At 37.3% G+C, this 22,153-nt stretch overlaps 2 protein-coding genes across 38 annotated transcripts in view; one reads left to right on the top strand and one right to left on the bottom strand.

The window, feature by feature from the left end:
• Positions 1 to 22,153, bottom strand: part of LOC18105953 (chaperonin 60 subunit alpha 2, chloroplastic) — a 58,478-nt gene that overhangs the window by 11,802 nt on the left and 24,523 nt on the right. For 2 of the 9 annotated variants that reach the window (XM_052447542.1, XM_052447548.1), the window contains exon 9: positions 8,256 to 9,101. The exons of 4 other annotated variants lie outside the window; for them this stretch is intronic. In XM_052447542.1, the coding sequence (XP_052303502.1) occupies positions 8,814 to 9,101 (288 nt within the window). In that variant the 3' untranslated portion in view covers positions 8,256 to 8,813. Of the gene's footprint in view, positions 1 to 8,255; positions 9,102 to 22,153 lie in introns of those variants that run through there. 3 more of the 9 variants (XM_052447553.1, XM_052447546.1, XM_052447552.1) reach the window with 3 other exon arrangements.
• The window catches only part of LOC18110403 (MDIS1-interacting receptor like kinase 2), a 132,379-nt gene that overhangs the window by 93,244 nt on the left and 16,982 nt on the right, over positions 1 to 22,153 (top strand). For 6 of the 29 annotated variants that reach the window (XM_052447518.1, XM_052447522.1, XM_052447521.1 and 3 more), the window contains 2 exons: positions 5,412 to 6,235; positions 6,356 to 6,894. The exons of 7 other annotated variants lie outside the window; for them this stretch is intronic. In XM_052447518.1, coding sequence (XP_052303478.1) covers positions 5,412 to 6,235; positions 6,356 to 6,744 — 1,213 coding nt within the window. In that variant the 3' untranslated portion in view covers positions 6,745 to 6,894. Of the gene's footprint in view, positions 1 to 4,938; positions 6,236 to 6,355; positions 6,895 to 20,404; positions 20,664 to 21,073; positions 21,333 to 22,153 lie in introns of those variants that run through there. 16 more of the 29 variants (XM_052447508.1, XM_052447509.1, XM_052447510.1 and 13 more) reach the window with 10 other exon arrangements.

Genomic DNA, 22,153 nt, shown 5'->3' with positions numbered 1-22,153 from the left:
AATGGTCAATTAGGGGTTAAATTGACAAGATCCGAGACCAAGGACCATATTGCAATAGGCGCGTAACTTTGGGGTTCCAATTGAAGTTCATCAGGGACTTAATTGCATTAAATCAAAAGTTTAGGGACAATTAGGGGTTCAATTGCAAGAAATTGAAAGCTGGAGAACTAAATTGAAAATCTGTTAAAATCCCTAATTCAGGCCAAAACGGCACCGTTTTCCTTAAAAAAAAAAGGGGACCAGACGACGCGTTGTCTAGTCACTATTCATTATCTTCCTTATTTTTCCGGAAAATCTGGTCCGGTCACCTCCTTTGCAGGTGCATTTAATGCACTTAACGTCCACCATATTTACCAAACCGTGCACGAAACTGATCACCAGACATCCCTCTACGTCTGGGTATGGTCATCACCAGCTCACTGGCACATAAACGGACGTGGCACCACTCCAAAGAGGCCACCTCAGGCAGCCTGCAGCTGCAAATTGACTTTGAGCCAACGGTTGGGATCCTTCTCAATCGAATCAAGGGCTGTAATTTATTCCCCTGTGAAGACAAGATTACCCTCTTCCACCCCTATAAATAGGAGCAGATTTCACGTTCTAAGGGAGAAGAAAATCGAACTCAAAGTTGGCCGAAAACCAGCCTTCACTGCCCATTTTTCCTGCAACCGACCTCTTCTCTTCTCTCTCCACTGTGGCTTTCAGCCACCGCCATCTTCATCACCCGTCTCCTCTCCATCATCCCCACCTCCAGTAGCCATCAAACCATCTCACGTGGTGGTTGCACCACTTCTCTCTCTCTCTCTCCTCTGTAAAAATTTCCTTCTCTGCCACTGTGACCTCGGCAGCAGCGGCAGAAGCAGCGGCCACCACCTTGCCCAGAAGCTCTTTTCCTTCCCAAAGACAGCTAGGGTAGCAGCTCTCTCCTCAACCACTCCGACAGCTCCAACCGTGAGCTTCCCTTCTCCTTCGCAGGCCTCTGTTTTCTTCCTCTTCCAGCGGTGACCAGAGCCAGCCACCAGCCTCACCATCGCAGCCACACCGTGCACCACCGGTCAGGACGCCAGCTCCCTCAACGCCAGGTAAGCCTCCCTCCTCCTTTCTTCTTCTCCCTCCCTTCTCTGTCTGTTATCGCTGCACATGAACAGTGCAACGTGAATTATAATTCACGTTGCACTGTTTCGTGCAACTTAGTCACTGGGCTGCCAGTGACTAAGTTGCTTTGGGCTGGACCTGTTCTAGCCCAGCCCAGTTGGCTGGGCCGGGTCCAGCCCGTCCCCAAAATAAAAAGCAACATGTTGGGCCGAGTTCGGCCCAACCTTTTTGAGCCCATGCCAGCCCACCTGTTTTTGGGTCTGTGTTTGGCCCAGCCCACCTATTTAAATAATATTTAATTAATTAATACATATAAAAATAAAAAAAAAATTTCAAAAATACTTTCAAAAAAGTTGTGATTTTCTCAAATATTTTTCTACCAATTTTCCATAATATCGGGTTGTATATTTACACTGTAAAATCCAAATCCGGTATTAAAATACCCGGTTTTCTTCAAAAAAATTTATAAAAAAAAAGAAGCTCTTTTTTTAAAAAGATAAAAAAATATATATTTTGTTGCATACGACCAAATTCTAAAAAATTTCAAGCATATTTTTCATAAACAAAAAAAACAAAAATTGCATCTTTTTCATGTTTAAAAAAATCAAAAAATGGATATCGTAACCAGTTTATGATTATCCATTAGGATTTGGCCAACATGTCAAAAATCTTTTTCCAATCTTTTTTTTTAGGTTGTAGACTTTAATATTTGTGGGGTGTAAAATTACATGATAAAGTACACCTTCAAGTATTAAAGATATAAGTGTAAAAATGTGATGCTAAAATTCAGACTTTAGAACGGTTAGGATTTAACCCGATAAGGTAGAGACTCTCTCATGAAGAGAAATCTGCCTTGAGCCTTAGAAAAGACCAACGAATAGAAACCCAACTTAGAAAAACAATCAAACAACAATGCAGCTTACCTTAGGTAAGGTGCACTGGGGGTGATGCGTCTTCTCCTTGCACAACCAGTCCCTTACCCAGACTCTCGCAGAGCATAGGTTCCTAGTGACCATAATACTAGGTGGCGACTCCTAAACATTAATCATAATTTTATGATTAAATCCAAAAACCCTTCCCAACACACAACACCCCTCATCAGGAGGCATGGCACGAGCCTCCGCCGTCGCCAGACGACGTCGCGCCCCCCGCAACATTGACTATAATTATTATAATTTTTTTAACGATACGAGTTATCTGTGGATTTTATTTTCGTAAAATAAAAAAACTGTTAACATATCAATAGGCAGATTCCTTTGTTTTAGTTGTCAAATATATAGAATAAAAGTTGTAAATTGGCATGCTTGACTCTTAGAGTAATTAATGTTAAATGACCTATCAAAATTTGAAGTGACTCGTTTTTTTTTGTAAATGATGAAGTAAGTCAGTCAATTTGTTCAAAAAATAGAGGAATCAATGTGAAAAAAAAATAAAGTGTTTGAACTTTTTTATTGTTTATTTTATTTTTATTTTAATTGTGTTATATTATTAATTACTACTTTACTGAAATTGTTAATATATAATTAATTAAAATATTTTCCTTACAATTTTATGATTTAAATTTACAATTCAAGGTTATATTATATATTCCTTATACACAACCTTACTTTTATGGTATGCCATTTAGAAATATAAAGCACAGTAATGGAAGAATGCAAATTCCAAATCTGAAAAATCAAAGAAAATTAATGTCACTGTGCTTGAATTCCAAGCCAAGGAGACCAAAACGTCAACTCTCGTCAACAATGGCAAAATATCAAAGAAAATGTATTCAGCCTCTATAATGGATGCATTATATAATGTCACTGTGCTTGGACCTGAGGCCAAATGTGTAAATAGCTTTCCAAATGTTTATTGGATGCATTTGTCTGAGTTCTATCCCTCCATTTGATCTAGTGGGAGACATATATAAAATGTTTAATTTTTATTTATGAAAGTTTTGTTTTTATTAAAAGGTTATTACTATAAAAATAGAAAACGTCAATAATACAGAATAAATTATTAGCCATGGTTTTGCACTTCTGCATTTTTTCTCTTGTAATTGCACCTTTATTGTTTTAAATTATTGGCCCTATCCCAAAGTCTTCTAGTGGGATGAGTTGTGATTGACTTGAATATCTACGGCTCACTGGTGGCCAATGTAAATGTCATTCCACCCACCTTTATTGTTTGCGCTAATTGTTTCTATAAAAAAAATTAGTGGATTCATTTGATTGATAAGTGACCAAAGAAAGGAAGAAGGAATGTTTTTCCACACTTGAAATTTCATGGGAAACATCCAATCAAGAATGGAAGACGCAGACGTCCAATTAAGAAATCTTCGATCATGACCAAGACAAATGAATTCCTGCATATATATACTTATGCAGGGCTCATCATTTTACACATCCTCCATAATTAAGAAAGTAAACCACCAAGGCCATGGCTTCCCACATCTCCCTCTTTTCCACACCTTTTTTGGTTTTTTCCTTTCTTGCTTGTGCTTCCTTCTTTGCTTCTTTTGCTTACTCGGCTAGTACTGGAGCTGCTGAAGTAGCAAATGGAAGGACGGAAGCGGAAGCTCTTCTAGAATGGAAAGTCAGTCTTGACAACCAAAGCCAGTCTCTCCTGTCTTCATGGGCTGGAGACAGCCCTTGCAACTGGTTCGGAATCAGTTGCGACCAGTCTGGTAGTGTCATCAACATAAGTCTGCCCGATTCTAGTTTGAGAGGTACGCTTAATAGACTCAGATTCTCTTCCTTTCCTAACTTGACTGTGCTTAACCTTCCCAACAACTCCCTTTATGGTTATGTTCCTTCACATATAGGTAACCTTTCTAACCTCTCCATCCTTAACTTGGCTTTCAATAGCATTTCTGGCAACATTCCACCAGAAATTGGAAATTTAGTATCTCTCACAATTTTAGCTTTGTCATCTAATAAACTAACGGGTACAATACCAGCATCTTTAGAAAATTTAAAAAACTTATCTAAACTTTACCTTTGGAATAATAATCTTTTTGGTTCCATTACTTTTATTGGAAACCTGACGAGATCTCTCACCATTTTAGTTTTGTCATTTAATAAACTAACTGGTACAATACCAGCATCTTTACAAAATTTAAAAAGCTTATCTAAACTTAACCTTTGTAATAATAATCTTTCTGGTTCCATTACTTTTATTGAAAACATAACGAGATCTCTCACCAATTTAGATTTATCATTCAATAAATTAACTGGTACAATACCAGCATCTTTAGAAAATTTAAGAAGCTTATATCAACTTGACCTTCAACATAACAATTTTTTTGGTCCCATTATTTTTATCCAAAACCTGACGAGATCTCTCACTATTTTAGATTTGTCATTTAATAATTTAACTGGTACAATACCTGCATCTCTAGGCAATTTAAGAAGCTTATCTCAACTTTACTTCCAAGATAACAGTCTTTTTGGTCCGATTCCTCCAGAAATGAACAATCTTACACATTTGTATTCGTTAGAAATATATTCTAATAGATTGTCTGGTAATCTACCACGAGATGTGTGCCTTGGTGGATTACTTTCATATTTTTCTGCGTCTGAAAATTATTTCACTGGACCTATCCCAAAAAGCTTGAGAAATTGCAGCAGCTTGTTGAGACTCAGACTTGAGAGAAACCAACTTAGCGGAAACATATCTGAAGCTTTTGGCACACATCCCCATCTGTACTACATGGGTTTGAGTGATAATGAATTGCATGGTGAACTTTCATTGAAATGGGAGCAGTTTAACAATCTGGCAGCCTTCAAGATTTCTGGAAACAAGATTTCTGGAGAGATACCCGCAGCTCTTGGAAAGGCAACTCATCTACAAGCTCTTGACCTGTCGTCAAATCAACTAGTTGGGAGAATTCCCAAAGAATTGCGAAATTTGAAGTTGATTGAACTTGCACTAAACGATAACAAGCTTTCAGGTGATATTCCTTTCGATGTGGCATCGCTATCTGATCTGGAAAGGCTTGGCCTGGCCGCGAACAATTTTAGTGCCTCAATTCTTACGCAGCTTGGCAAGTGCTCAAAACTGGTATTCTTGAATATGAGCAAGAATAGATTCACAGGGATTATTCCTGCTGAGATGGGGTCTTTACAGTCTCTTCAAAATCTTGATCTCAGTTGGAATTCCCTCATGGGAGGTATAGCACCGGAGCTTGGACAGCTGCAGCAGCTAGAGTTTCTGAACCTCTCCCATAATATGCTGTCTGGTCTCATTCCAGCCAGTTTTAGTAGACTGCAAGGCCTCACTAAAGTGGATGTATCCTATAACAAGCTAGAGGGTCCCATTTCTGACATCAAAGCCTTTCGCGAGGCACCATTTGAAGCAATTCGCAACAACACCAACCTGTGTGGCAATGCAACTGGTTTGGAGGCTTGTTCTGCTCTCATGAAAAACAAAACTGTGCACAAGAAGGGCCCCAAAGTTGTCTTTTTGACAGTATTTTCTCTGCTGGGTAGTTTGTTGGGCCTGATTGTAGGTTTTCTTATCTTTTTCCAAAGCAGAAGAAAGAAAAGGTTAGTGGAAACACCACAAAGAGATGTTACCGCGAGATGGTGCCCTGGTGGGGATCTGCGCTACGAGGACATCATTGAGGCTACTGAGGAATTCGACTCCAAATATTGCATTGGTACTGGAGGGTATGGAGTTGTATACAAAGCTGTGCTTCCATCAGAACAAGTCCTTGCCGTGAAGAAATTCCACCAAACACCAGAAGTTGAGATGAGCAGCTTGAAAGCTTTTAGAAGCGAGATTGATGTCTTAATGGGTATACGGCATCGAAATATTGTGAAGCTGTATGGTTTCTGCTCCCATGCCAAACACTCATTTTTGGTATATGAATTTGTGGAAAGGGGAAGTTTAAGAAAGGTACTGAACGAGGAGGAACAATCAGCAAAGATGGATTGGGATAAAAGGATGAATCTTATCAAAGGCGTAGCCAATGCTTTATCCTACATGCACCATGACTGCTCCCCTCCGATTATTCATAGAGACATTTCCAGCAACAATGTTCTTTTGGATTCAGAATATGAGGCTCATGTCTCTGACTTCGGCACAGCCAGGCTCTTAATGCCTGACTCGTCCAATTGGACATCATTTGCTGGCACCTTTGGGTACACAGCTCCAGGTATGTAGTTAAGTTTCAATATCACCTTCTACAGTATGTTAGTTTACAAAATCACTTGAAAACAAAATAGGTGCAGTAAATTATTTTGGCAAAATATAGCATGACCAACCGCTTTTGCAGAGTTGGCATACACAATGAAAGTGGATGAGAAGTGTGATGTGTATAGCTTTGGAGTATTAACATTGGAAGTAATGATGGGAAAGCATCCTGGCGATTTCATCTCATCTCTGATGTTATCTGCCTCCACCTCCTCATCATCACCAATTGGTCACAATACAGTCTTGAAGGATGTCTTAGACCAGCGCCTCCCACCTCCTGAAAACGAGCTTGCGGACGGTGTGGCACATGTTGCAAAACTGGCGTTTGCTTGCTTGCAGACCGATCCTCACTATCGGCCAACAATGCGACAGGTTTCTACAGAGCTTACAACTCGATGGCCTCCATTGCCAAAGCTATTCTCCACGATGGAATTGGAAGATATAATGGTTCACAGAAATGATATTGGCTGAATTTTTACAGTATACTTGGGCGTTTGTGAAAAGCAACTTGTTTGGCAAAATGTAATATTCAATAATCAAGTCTATGTTAGATATTCCGTCCAAAGCATCATTTTAGATGAACTTAGTGAATGTCATGAATCGTGTAATTTATTGCCTGCATTTGTATCAATTGCCTTCCTACTACATATTTTTTTTGGAGAGTAATAAACAATCCAAATCCAACACAAGACCGTACAATAATGATGAACAAAATTTCCACAATCAAACCAAACTCGTCCTGAAAGATCAAATAACGTCGTTCCTCTGGGTCTAAAGAGGGCTTCCCTCTTAGAAAGAAACAAATAAGGAATACCTAACACAAATCTTTAAATCACACGTTGCAAAAACTTCGTATTAAAAATAGGAGATAGCCATCCTCTAATCTCAAATCTCTACCCCCTCGAACGTTTCCAGGATTTGAATCTAAAAAACCTCGTATTAAAAATTCAAAACTGCAAGGTCTTAACTCTTGAATGGATCGTCCCCCTATTCTTCCCAGCCCTGTGATAAGGAATGCTGCTTCTGTTCAAAAACTCTGTTGTAGAATTGTAGGCATAATTTTCTCTCAAGGTTCAGGTTAATTTTGTACCTGGAAGGCCAACGGGCCTTGGCATCAAAACACTTTGTAATTTTCAACAGTTTTCAAGGGTTTACGCGATTATGCTGAATTATAAGTGGGATTTCCTGAATTGAGACAAGACCAAACCTACAGCCAGAAAAAGTCTTTATTTACCAAACAAAAACAGAGCGTCTCTGTATCTTTTCTCTGGGCTTCAAAAAATCTAATAGATCTTGTCTTATGGTAGGCTGCTTCAGTTCCCTTACGAAACTTTTATTATTGGGCTAGCCATACACTTTATATATTTCTAGCAATTCACATGACATCATCAAATGATACAAGTCTTGGATAAGAATCTACAACAACACTAGAACATCCTCGTTGACGATCCGTGCTTCCCTGCAAAAATCCATTAGTATCTTTCCAAGATCATGAAACTCCAAAACAAAGAACATCCAAAACCCTTTGCAAACTCCAACAGAACCCTAATTGAATATAACAGCTGAAAACATCCCAGTGAAGTGCTTGCGATTCAAAAAATGAAGTCTAATAATGGACTACTTGAAGCAAAGCAGAAGTTATGAGACACTTATGATGCGTCTGATGTGGATAAAAAGGCTGTTTCCGTAGAAAGCATATTTCAAGACGAATAGGAACGTTGTGGCAGTTGATTTGAAACATAGGAATTGGAAGGATCAAAATTCAGAATGTCTGAAAAGCAATGATACTTGATATGAATCCAGGTGGTGTGGTTAAGGTCGGGGTGATTTGGATGGCGAGAGGGGAGATAGTGGAGAATGTGATGGGAGCACTAAATGGCGTTGTGGAGAATCTTCCCAGGAAGTGGACTGGGAAATCTGTTCCCTCTACTCTTGACATCAAACAGCAGAACATGTTTTATAACACCAAGGCAATCATCAAATAGCAAACAAAAATCAATTAAATTTGATGACAATAGACCAGAACCTCGTTCAAATAAAATTGACAGATGAATCATATAGTAGTCAAGGAAAAATATAATTCATAAAATAAAGGTGATTTTCTGCTTAAATTGTGTCAGTGACTAACTTCAGTTGAAGATTTTAAAGAGGGCGTCTGGATATGGGGATTACTCTTCCTATATGGCTACTTGCTGAGTTACTGGAATAGTAATGAGTTTCTTGACAGGAAACCAGCCAGAAAATCAAATATAACAGAGACCAAACACAAAAATTTAGGGGAATAGTCGTCGATGTATCAGCAGGGAGAACCAAGCATTTCCAGACAAATGCAACGTCTTTCATTATGGCATTTACTGCTTTTGTGGTCTCAACCATGATCCACCTGGTGATCCCAGAACTTGTAAAGGCTTGTTGAGAGATTTGCTTCACCTTCAAGTTTCATTCTGACCAGCCAACTCAAAACTGTTGATGTGAGCCATCAGAGCAATAAAATTTCTTCAGCTTCTTTCTACAATTTTAACAGCTCTTTTCCATTTTTCTCAAGGTGTAATTCCAGGAACACAAGGGACAGCGGGCTTGGGCTTCTTTATTTTTTCAACCAGCACAGCTTGAGTTGTTAGAACTATCCCAGCAATTGAGACAGCACTGTGAAGTGCACACCTAGAAACTCTACAAGGATCTACCACCCCTGCATTGAGAAGATCTTCATATCTACCAGTCATTGCATTGTAACCAGTTCTCCAGTCACAAGATCGAATATTCTCCACCACAACTGCTCCATCAACCCCTGCATTAGTTGCAATTGTTTTTGCAGGTGCAAGAAGTGCCTGTAATGCATCATTGGTATGTGTTACTACATGGGAGAAGAAATTTCCCTTTATAGTCATTTAGAAACCACTACTTGTACGGTTTCTCCATGCTACGCCCTGCATTTATAACCATTTCACAAGGATGTCCAACTTTATCACTAATTATGAAAGGAACCTTGGTCCGTTTTACAAGTCTTGTGCAATAATCTGCTTTAGCACCAGCCCTATAGCACTTGTGTCATGACCCAAATCCCGGATCCATGACCGGCACATAGGCAAGGTTCCCCTCCAAGGTTCCATACCTATGCGAACCCAAACTTACACACAAACTTATCTTAACTCAATCAGAGTTCAACGCAGCATTAATAACAAAATCAACTTCATAATATAATTGAATTGTCTTAATACAAGAGTTAATATAATTCATAGTTTTGGAGCACTAACTTGACATAAAAGGAAGGTACAAATTACTACCAAAAAGCAGGTTCGGAAGGTTCAACAAAATGACCTGCTATCAAGCTATAAGCCTGAAAAGGTAAATAATGAGATGGTGAGTTCAACAACTCAGTGAGTAGATAACGTTCAATACACACACACGAGGTAATACAACAATGAGAAATATATATACAAGTATGGCTATAGGTTCTTATGGAAGTGTTCTCAAATTGGCCATAACAAGAAGATCATATGGTAAAACTCGTCAGAAAATCAAAATGCAATGAGCATGAGGCTCCGTACTGTGGGATGATCAGTCCACACAGGTTGGTGACTCCCCCGACCAACTAGGGTTCAGATACGATGTGCACAAAGACTAACACTACCCTGTTAGCATGGGTATTCTGACTGACATACCATAAGTTCATAATCATAATCAAACAGACATATTCATATCTCAAGGCTCAACTCATGACATCAATCAAATGAGGAGCTATCAATTCAGAAGTCAATTCAGAATATATATACTGGTTCATATCAATAATTCGGATTCAACAATTGATCATGCTTATCATAACAAGGATAATAATCAACATATATATTATCAAGAAGCATGATCCAATTCATATTAACAAATCAAATATTTATAATATTTCTCATGCATATGGAAAATTATCCACTCACCTGACTCGAAAGCAAACAGAAGTCAAAAGCAAATACTGAAGAAAATCCTACTGACGTCCCGCCAGTAGAATATCAGGATTATCTGAATACAAAGAAGGCATATTCAAGAATAACTCAAAGGAATATATAACCCATTTAATACACTTATCTAAGGGTGCATTCCATAACCCTATATGTTTTTGAACTAACTAATTATTTTTCCTAAAAACCCAAAATTTAATGGTTTTCCCGAAATCTAATCCATAATAAAACAACTAATAAAATTGGTAATAATTCACTAAATAACCCTCAATTATTCATCAAACCAATCTGAAAAAGCTAGTATTACAGCTAGGGACTAATCTGTAATTTATCCTATTTTTAAGGGTCAAATTGCAACTTTTGTGTAATTGGAGGACCAAACTGAAATTTATCATAAATCCATGAATATACTGAAATTCTGACCATAATTAGTCCTCATTTCTGTCCAGATCATCTCATTATACTCCAAGGACCATTCTGGAATTTTACCAAATTTTTAGGGTCAAATTGTAATTTTTGTCAAATTGGAGGACCAAATTGAAAGTGTTAAATTCTCTTATCTATACAGTAATTCTGTCCATAATTCATATGTTATTCTGTTCAGAATCTCGGAATAGGCTGCAGGGACCAATCTGCAAATTTTCCAAAGTTTGGGGACTAAACTGTAATTTTCCAAAATTGAGGGACCAAACCGAAATTTTGTCATCTTCAACCTCCAACCCAGAATTTTTAACAGAAACCTACTGTTCTTGCCAAATTTCTAACTCAACATTCACCATTTACACAATTCATAACTCAAAATCATCATCTTTCAATTCAATCTCTCAAAATCATCCAAATAATCAAATACCCACAACAATTAACTCTATAACATTCTAATTAATTCATCAATTAAACCCAAAACACAAATTTTCAAAACCCTAACATTTATCAAAATCGAAATTAAAGCTTAATTAACATATATTTATACATAATCTTACCTTTTTACTTATTTTCTCCAACTCCTTTCTATTTCCTTTTTAATTTCCCTCTTTTCTCTTCTTCTTCTTCTTTCTCCCTTCTCCCTTCTCTCTCACCGTTTGCTTTCTCAAATATTCAGATCTCTTCTTTTGTTTTTTTTTTTTTCCTTCTATTTATATATATCATCTCTTTATACAATTACTACAATACCCCTCATTTAATTATGCCCACTCTTTAAGCCACCAAGGGCTTTGTTGTATTTTCCTAACTCTTTATATTCACAACATTACAACTTGTGCATCGTAACTCATTCACAAACGCTGCTTATTTCTATTTGAGACGCAAAATTCACCAATCCAAATAAAGAAATAAGCATAAAAGGCACATCTCACTAAAGAAAAGAAAATAACCTTAGATCAAATCCTAGTGAGGCGAAAGTGTGAAGAAAATAACTTTTGAAAAAAGAAAGGAACCGAGAACAGACCTTTGCAACAATATCAGCACCAATCTTCTCAATTTCATCTTTCATGGAATTTTTTATTGAGGAGATCTGCTCCGAGAGATGTACATATGTTGCACCACCACCAGGTACTATCCCTTCATCCATGGCAGCAAATGTAGCATTCTTTGCATCTTCAATTCTGAGTTTCCTATCTTCAAGTTCTGTCTCCGTGTGTGCTCCTACCAAAATTTGCATGCTAAACAAGTTAAATCTAAAGATAACTTTAAAATAAAACACCACCAAACAAAATATTAGAGTCCTGTCGTTTGTCTTAGTATTTCTTAAGGAAAACAGGGCAGAAAATTCATCCCTGCTACTGAGCTAATGCCACTCAAGGAGCCTATGTCCTTAGCAGTAATTCTTCACACTTATAGCCAGATTTGTCAAGATGCCCATCTATTTTTCCGAAATATATTGTATACAAGTTTAGCAATTCTTTCTGAGCGCTTGATCACAAACCTTGATTACAGCCACACCACCAGATAATTTAGCAATTCTCTCTGAGAGCTTTCTTGAAAGGGCAGCATTATCTGTTTCAGCGAGGTCCTTTGTTATCTGAAGAATTCTTGCCTGAATTTCAGCTTTGGTAGCTGAGTCAGCAACTATGGTTGTTGAATTACTTGTTATGGTAACTTTTCGTGCAATGCCAAGTTGATCCGAGGTTACACTTCCGAGTGTCAGCCCAAAATCACCAGAGAGAAAATCAGCACCTGATGGTTTTGGTATGGCATGAATTACACAGCATATCAGATGCAATGACCTTCCTATGATAGTAATATGAGAACAGAATACAATCTTGCGCAAGCATCCAAGTAAAGAATTTATTATTTGTAGTGCGTAAAAAGTAGTTATAATTTTTTTTATTGAGGCCTGGGTAATCATCAAAGGATTTTACATTCTTAACAAAGCATCCAAGTAAAACATTTATTGTTTCTAGTGCATGAAAGAGAGTAATAGTTCTTATAATTGAGGAGAGTAACGATTCTTATAAATGAGACCTAGGTAATTATCAAAGGATATCTTAATTAACATGATATACTCAAAAGTTTATGCACCTGCAAGGGTCATACACAAACATATAAGAACAGCCAGTGCACACATAGGAAGGCTCACATATCTAACACGAACCCAACTCACGAGGAAGATAAATAATTCATTAACTGATATGTCAATATATTTCAATATAGCACAACTTACAATAACCAATTTAAGTTGGAAAGAAAGATGCAAGTTCACCTGTCATAAGAGCAATGTCTTGCAACAATGCTTTCTTTCGATCTCCAAATCCAGGGCATTTGACAACAGCAACATTGAGCAAACCTTTCATTTTGTTCACCACTAGTGTTTCCAAAACCAGCTTTGAGATATCCTCAGCAATGATTAACAATGGGACACTGAGTTGGGTAGTCTTCTCCAACACAGGAACTATTTCTTGGACATTTGCAATCTTCTGATCCGTTACTAGGACTTTGGCCTTGTCAAACTCCACCAAAGATTTTTCCTGGTTTGTGATGAATTGGGGCGACATATAACCCTTGTCAAACTGCAGAGAAAGAACACCAAACTTCACTGGAAATGAAAATATACATACTTCATAAACAAAGAAAAAGTTGAAAAATTTATCCACACATAGGAGGCAGAGTGTTTACACAAGTATTGCTACCCTGTCACTGAAAAAACAAAATAGTTAACCTGGAAAGTACAAAGAGCAGAAGCTCAACCAACCTAAATATTTACAGATAATGAATGGTTTAACCATTCAGACTATGACTAATGATATAACATAAAATCATAAACTTCTAACATAAACTTTGATGTAATGCCAATTTTCCAGTGATTTATCTGACACGATTTTTCAAACCATATTGAGAACTAGAATCAGCTTAGTCACCTTCATTCCTTCTTCTATTATCACAAATAATGTTAATCAATCAATTTTGATCGAATCATGTAAGCCTGTCTGAAACCTGCAAAGTTCTCGTGATTTGATCACATCCTGAATGGATGCATTGCTTTCTTATTTGTCACAGGCGCACATTTGATTGAAGGACTTGGTGCTGGCGTTCGTTGTACCTCCTGCTTTGGATAATGACCTGCTTGATGAAGTTTCGCACTGGTTAAGAAATTGAGTTTGTTGGCACATAAATTTCGAACCTGGAATCATGATATCTGTGGTTGTTATAACTTAATTTTTGAATTTTTGATTTTATCTTAATTTTTTTTAAAATTTTCTTACTTTATATAAAAATAATAAAAATGATGATGAAAAAAGTGAAATGAAAAAAGAATAAATTGAAATTTGAGTTAAGATGATATAAATTGGAAGTTTAGGGACTTAATTAAACTTTGCATTAGTTTAATTAATCAAATCAAGAGCTCAATTGAAGAATTGATAAGTTTGGGGATTTATTTGAACTTAGAATTAGTTTAATTAATGAAATCAAGGGGTTAATTAGAGAAATATCAAAGTTTAAGGTTGATTCTGGTTAAAATTTGATATAGCAGTGGAAGGATTGTCAGTATCGTTTCAAAGAGCTTGCACATCGGGTTACAGTAGAGGAATAGGAATAGGCCTTCCACTGGTGCAAACCCCAAAAAGGTTATCAACCTAGAAACCAATTATCTCTCGGATCATATCAAGGTTAGGAAATTGGAAAGGCAAGCTTTTAAGTATAGCAGGGCGTATATGTTCGTTGAAAAGGGTGTTGAATTCTCTCAATCTTTACTACTTCTCCATATTCCTAATGCCTATAGGGGTGATTATAGCCATTACCTCAATTCGGAGAAGATTTTTATGGTGTGGGTTTATTGAGGCCAGAAAGATTAGCAAGGTATCCTGGCACGTTGTAGTACGAGATAAGAAAAGAGGCCGTCTAGGAGTGGGTTCCATTGAGGGAAAAAACAAAGCTCTTCTTTTCAAATGGTTATGGAGGCTGAGTGACCAACACGATAGAGGATGGCATGATGTTATTAACAGGAAGTATTAGACTAGTTTTGAAAATGGTCTCCTTTATTTTTCTCAGTACTCTCTTCCAGGTATATGGTCTGGTATATATTCCATTATACATGATGAAGGTGACATTTCAGCATGATTGAAAAATTGTTGTCATTTTTCAGTTGGAAACGGAATGAGGACGCATTTTTTGATAGATTCATGGCTAGATCATGGACCTCTAAAGCTTCAATATCCGCGATTGTTTGCCTTATCTACATCACCACAAGCTATGATTTCAGATATGGCCGGTGATTATTTTAATGAAGGTTGGCATTGGAAATTATTTTGGAAGAGAGGTTTGAGGCATACAGAGATGGGCCAACTGCATTGCCTTCTAGACCAAATTAAAGGTACTCATTTGAAACAAAATGTTACGGATTCTAAGCGGTGGAAGCAAGAAAGAACTGGTGTTTGTTCTGTCTTGGTATGTCTATGTAACCTTTTAGTGATGAAGCTATAGAAACTGTGGATCATCTTTTCATGAACTGTGGATGAACTATTATTACTTACATGGTTTTCACTTGTTAAAGGGAAATTTCAGAGCAATGCAATGCAATAATAATGCTATTAAGCCTTTGGCATAGTATGGGAAATTTGGATGGTTAGAAAAAGATTTGTGATTGGGATACATCGTTCGAGCTCATTCTTCATCGCCTCGCTTTCTGATTGAATTTAATTGATAAAAACTTCTTAATTATACATAGGATTTGATTTGTTTAGAGATCCGGAGGGAATCCCTCTATGGTAATTCCTCATAGAGTTATATTCATAGGCTCATAAGGCTTGTTTGGGTATTTCTTTCCTGTATCCCTTCCTGTATTTTCAGTTTCTTTCTCCTTGTATTCCTTTTTGCTATTTAGCCTCCAATTTTGGCTCTAGTTTCTTTTTAATAAAATTCGATTATTACAAAAAATAAATAAATAAAAAATAGCAAACTGTAGTACTGTTCAACCCCTCTTAGGACGCAGCTGAATATTCAATCTTCTTACATGTACCTGTCCAAAAGAAACTTACCACACGGTACAGACTTTTATGCAAGAGTAACACTCATACCCCTAGTAAACAAAAAACAAAAACAAAAACAAAAATCCTCCATGAGATAATAAATTCAAGAACGCCTTGTTCAGGATTCCTCTGAAACCTCCATTTTTTTTTTTGAAAGATGTGTATATTATTTAAACGCCAAAGCCTGGCGGGAGTAGTACAGAAACTACACAATATCTTACTATGACAAAAAGCCATAAATAGAATAAAGCGCAGTATAAGAAAAACAAAAGCAAAGAAAAACTTAGAATAGCCATCCGAATGAGCTCAAAGATAAACATTCCTCTACAAAACAAAAACGAAAATAACTCAAAGACATAGTGGGAGAAGACACAAGAGCAAGGCCACAGAAAAAAGGTGGAGTCAAAGCCAGGCAACAAATTCACTTGATCTCTGCACTCCTTGTTTAGCCATGCAGTCTGCCATGCAATTACTTTCACGAAAGATATGGGAGAAGGTGATTGAACCAAAATATACTTTCAGCCTATTAACAGAGGAGAACAGATTATGATGCTTCCAGGGATGGCTGTGAGGCTTATTCATCCAGCTAATAGCATTGACAGAGTCAGATTCTATGATGAGATGTTGATGGTGGAAGAGACAATTAGATGCTGAAAGTTCAATGGCTTTGACAATAGCCCTTAACTCAGCAATATTGGAGTCTAAAATACCAACTGGAACAGAGAACACACCGAGAAGATGTCCATGATGATTTCGCAGTACACCACCTATTCCAGAGGGGCCTGGCTTACCAAGAGACAAGCCATCAACGTCCATAAGAGTATTAAAAAGGGAAAAATTTATTAGATAATAAATTAGTTTCTTATTCGAACAAGAACGCCTTGTTCTTTGGAAAAAACCAAGGCAGGGTTTAAATTGCGCCTCTGGAACGCCTTATTCGAAACAAGAACGGAAAATTAAAACCTCCATGAGACAAGGGACAAGGGGTTGATCTTTGAATAAGAAAAATAGTGGATGTAAAACGGCTTGTTTATTGGAATATTTATCTCTTAAAAAAATATAATTATTAGATATATGTAAGTTAATTTTAAAAATCTATTTTTATATGGTTCTATTATAATTAAAATAGATATTTTTACAAAAAGCTACGATTTAGAAAGATATATTTTGTTAAATGACGAGCTGTTCTTTTCATATTTAAAGCCAGATCGATTCAACATGAGCATCAAACAAGCCAATCCATTGAAAGGGGCAGTTGGTTTCGGGCTGGTGTGATCGGATTCCTTGGCTAGTGAAGATGGTGATGCTTTGAGGTTGAACGACTAAAGGTTGAATATACGAAGAAAAGAAAATATCAACACATGAAATATTATAAGCATATAAAATTTTTCATAGGATTTTTAATAGTACAAGATTTGCAAAAATAAAGTCAAATAAATTTTAGACACTTAAATAAATAGAATAAAAGGTTAGACATTTTGCTGAAATATTCTATTTTCTTGCTTTGTATAAAATTTCTAGTCATGATGCTAAAAGAAACCATAAAGTTTAGTGTAGTCAGTGTTGTAGCAGTTGTTGTTTTTAATTTAAAATATTTTTTATTTTAAAATATTTAGAAATAATTTTTTATTTTTTAAATTTATTTTTAATATCAATGATTTAAAAATAAAAAAAATTATTTTATTTTTTTTCAAAAACACTGTTAACATGCAAGTCAAGGATTGGGAGTATACAAATAGTCTTCATCTCTTAATAATAATCAGGAGTCATGGAAGGTACAAGGTAGCTATTATTAATTGTAAAGTTCGGATTTCACATCATAGACAAAACAAAATCCTGCTCAAGGAAGTTTCCACCTTGTGAGTCCCTTGTATAAATGTATGCAGGGAAAATCATTGTGACTCTCAAGCGGTCACGAGTTCGAATCTCACCATCCTCATTTATTTAATAAAAAATAGGCACAAGGTGTTGTGGACTTGTGCAAGTTTCAAGTCCAAAAGGCTTTTACTTCAGGAAGTGTGTTAGAGAATAATATAAATCATATCTTAAGACCTTACTTAATAGCTTAAGCTATTGGGTTGAGATTTTAAAACCTGTAAACAAAATAATCTAATAGAAAAAAAAAAGACTTAATTTTAAAAAGAACTAAATTTTGAAGGATAAAATAATAAACTTCATTTTTCTAAATGAACTTTGTAGGAAGTTATTATTCAATTTAATTTAATTAAGGGGTAAAATTAAAAAAAATAAAATTAACAAAAAAATCCAAAACAAAAAAATTTTAAGAGATCAAAGATCAAATTTTTTTTAAAAAAATCAGGATCCAAAAATAAAATTAAAAACAAATTAAAATTTGATAAATAAATCAAAATTAAAAATCAAAAGACTTTATTTCCGGTCAAGATTGAATGTTGTTACCCTGTCCAGCTGCACCTTTCTTTCAATCTTACTCATGAATTTATAATCTATCATTTCTTTTCCATATATATACGTGTGCAGGGCAAATCATTTTATACATCCTTTTTAAGAAATTAAACCACCAAGGCCATGGCTTCCCACATCTTTCTCTTTTCCACACCTTTTATGGTTTTTTCCTTACTTGCTTATGCTTCCTTCTTTGCTTCTTTTGCTTACTCGGCTAGTACTGGAGCTGCTGAAGCAGCAAATGGAAGGAAGGAAGCGGAAGCTCTTCTGGAATGGAAAGTCAGTCTTGACAACCAAAGCCAGTCTCTCCTGTCTTCTTGGGCTGGAGACAGCCCTTGCAACTGGTTCGGAATCAGTTGCGACCAGTCTGGTAGTGTCACCAACATAAGTCTGTCCAATTCTAGTTTGAGAGGTACGCTTAATAGTCTCAGATTCTCTTCCTTTCCTAACTTGATTGAGCTTACCCTTAGCTACAACTCCCTTTATGGTTATGTACCTTCACATATAGGTAACCTTTCTAACCTCAACATCCTTGACTTGTCTTTCAATAACATTTCTTGCAACATTCCACCAGAAGTTGGAAATTTGGTATCTCTCACTAGTTTAAATTTGTCCTCTAATAATCTAAGTGGTACAATACCAACATCTTTAGAAAATTTAAAAAACTTATCTGTACTTAAACTTTGGAATAATAATCTTTTTGGTTCCATTATTTTTATTGAAAACCTGACCAGTTCTCTCACTATTTTAAATTTAGCATTTAATAATCTAACTGGTACAATACCTGCATCTCTAGGCAATTTAAAAAGATTATCTGCATTTATCGTTGGGAATAACAATCTTTCTGGTCCCATTCCTCCAGAAATGAACAACCTTACACATTTGTTTGCGTTACAAATATTTTCTAATAGATTGTCTGGTAATCTACCACGAGATGTGTGCCTTGGTGGATCACTTTTATATTTTTCTGCATCTGAAAATTATTTCACGGGACCTATCCCGAAAAGCTTGAGAAACTGCAGCAGCTTGTTGAGACTCAGACTTGAGAGAAACCAACTTAGCGGAAACATATCTGAAGCTTTTGGCACACATCCTCATTTGAACTACATGGATTTGAGTGATAATGAATTGCATGGTGAACTTTCATTGAATTGGGAGCAGTTTAACAATCTGACAGCCTTCAGAATTTCTGGAAACAAAATATCTGGAGAAATACCAGCTGCGCTTGGAAAGGCAGCTCATCTACAAGCTCTTGACCTCTCGTCAAATCAACTAGTTGGGAGAATTCCAAAGGAATTGGGAAATTTGAAGTTGATTGAACTTGCACTCAACGATAACAGACTTTCAGGTGATATTCCTTTCGATGTCGCATCGCTATCTGATCTCCAAAGGCTTGGCCTGGCCGCGAACAATTTTAGTGCAACAATTCTTAAACAGCTTGGCAAGTGCTCAAAACTGATATTATTGAATATGAGCAAGAATAGATTCGCAGGGAGTATTCCTGCTGAGATGGGGTATTTACAGTCTCTTCAAAGTCTTGATCTCAGTTGGAATTCCCTCATGGGAGGTATAGCACCGGAGCTTGGACAGATGCAGCAGCTAGAGGTATTAAACCTCTCCCATAATATGCTGTCTGGTCTAATTCCAACCAGTTTTAGTAGACTGCAAGCCCTCACTAAAGTGGATGTATCCTATAACAAGCTAGAGGGTCCCATTCCTGACATCAAAGCCTTTCGCGAGGCACCATTTGAAGCAATTTGCAACAACACCAACCTGTGTGGCAATGCAACTGGTTTGGAGGCTTGTTCTGATCTCGTGAAAAACAAAACTGTGCACAAGAAGGGCCCCAAAGTTGTCTTTTTGACAGTATTTTCTCTGCTGGGTAGTTTGTTGGGCCTGATTGTAGGTTTTCTTATCTTTTTCCAAAGCAGAAGAAAGAAAAGGTTAGTGGAAACACCACAAAGAGATGTTACCGCGAGATGGTGCCCTGGTGGGGATCTGCGCTACGAGGACATCATTGAGGCTACTGAGGAATTCGAATCCAAATATTGCATTGGTACTGGAGGGTATGGAGTTGTATACAAAGCTGTACTTCCATCAGAACAAGTCCTTGCCGTGAAGAAATTCCACCAAACACCAGAAGTTGAGATGAGCAGCTTGAAAGCTTTTAGAAGCGAGATTGATGTCTTAATGGGTATACGGCATCGAAATATTGTGAAGCTGTATGGTTTCTGCTCGCATGCCAAACACTCATTTTTGGTCTATGAATTTGTTGAAAGGGGAAGTTTAAGAAAGGTACTGAACGACGAGGAACAAGCAGGAAAGATGGATTGGGATAAAAGGATGAATCTTATCAAAGGCGTAGCCAATGCTTTATCCTACATGCACCATGACTGCTCCCCTCCGATTATTCATAGAGACATTTCCAGCAACAATGTTCTTTTGGATTCAGAATATGAGGCTCATGTCTCTGACTTCGGCACAGCCAGGCTCTTAATGCCTGACTCGTCCAATTGGACATCATTTGCTGGCACCTTTGGGTACACAGCTCCAGGTATGTAGTTAAGTTTCAATATCACCTTCTACAGTATGTTAGTTTACAAAATCACTTGAAAACAAAATAGGTGCAGTAAATTATTTTGGCAAAATATAGCATGACCAACCGCTTTTGCAGAGTTGGCATACACAATGAAAGTGGATGAGCAGTGTGATGTGTATAGCTTTGGAGTATTAACATTGGAAGTAATGATGGGAAAGCATCCTGGCGATTTCATCTCATCTCTGATGGTATCTGCCTCCACCTCCTCATCATCACCCATTGGTCACAATACAGTCTTGAAGGATGTCTTAGACCAGCGCCTCCCACCTCCTGAAAACGAGCTTGCGGACGGTGTGGCACATGTTGCAAAACTGGCGTTTGCTTGCTTGCAGACCGATCCTCACTATCAGCCAACAATGCGACAGGTTTCTACAGAGCTTACAACTCGATGGCCTCCATTGCCAAAGCTATTCTCCACGATGGAATTGGAAGATATAATGGTTCACAGAAATGTTATTGGCTGAATTTTTACAGTATACTTGGGCGTTTGTGAAGAGCAACTTGTTTGGCAAAATGTAATATTCAATAATCAAGTCTATGTTAGATATTCCGTCCAAAGCATCATTTTAGATGAACTTGGTGAATGTCATGAATCATGTAATTTATTGCCTTCATTTGTATCAATTGCCTTCCTACTACATATTTTTTTTGGAGAGTAATAAACAATCCAAATCCAACACAAAGACCGTACAATAATGAAATTTCCACAATCAAACCAAACTCGTCCTGAAAGATCAAATAACGTCATTTGTCACGTTGAAATTCCATATTTATTCCTCCGGGTCTAAAGAGGGCTTCTGTCACGGGGTAATTTTTCGCTCCGCGAATAGACCCGTGCGGCAGCCTAGTCCCTCGCTAGACTCACCCTTCCCTCGTCAATCCCACTCGTGTTTGCCTAGTAACTAAGCAAGCGGAATACACAAGCAAGAATAAGAATCAAAGTGCACAACAAGCTTTATAAGAACTCTTTCCCAACCTTTATTGATCTCATTAACAAAGGAAACTATACACAATTCCGTATGTGTGCTATGCACAAAGATTGCATGCTACACCAAGCTACCTCTAACTAGTGCTCTACATGTTCTTGCATGCCCTACATGATGAACATTCCCAACGCATGCTGCTGCATGCCCATACATGCCGCCCCCTCAACCAAAAGCTACAACAAGTATTTATAGACAAGCATTTACAAGGCACACCCCCCATTCCTACTTTTAAGGAATTAGTGGGACACTATCTCACCCATGTTCACCCATGAACATAGTGGCCCCATTATCTACCAAGTAGTGGGAGGTTTTCCCCCCATGATCCCCCATGATCTTTAGTGGGTTGAGAGTAACCCCTGGTCAGCCCCCATGTTCAGCCCCCATGATCCCATGATCTTGGATATCCATAACTGCCACTACCCACGTTCTGCATGCCCATTTGGCAGCCCCAACTGCCAG

The sequence above is a fragment of the Populus trichocarpa genome, chromosome 15 (genome assembly GCF_000002775.5).
Source record: "Populus trichocarpa isolate Nisqually-1 chromosome 15, P.trichocarpa_v4.1, whole genome shotgun sequence".
Classification (NCBI taxonomy): Eukaryota; Viridiplantae; Streptophyta; class Magnoliopsida; order Malpighiales; family Salicaceae; genus Populus; species Populus trichocarpa.
The sequence above is the reverse complement of the archived record's forward strand: the minus strand, read 5'-3'. Positions and strand labels throughout refer to the sequence as shown.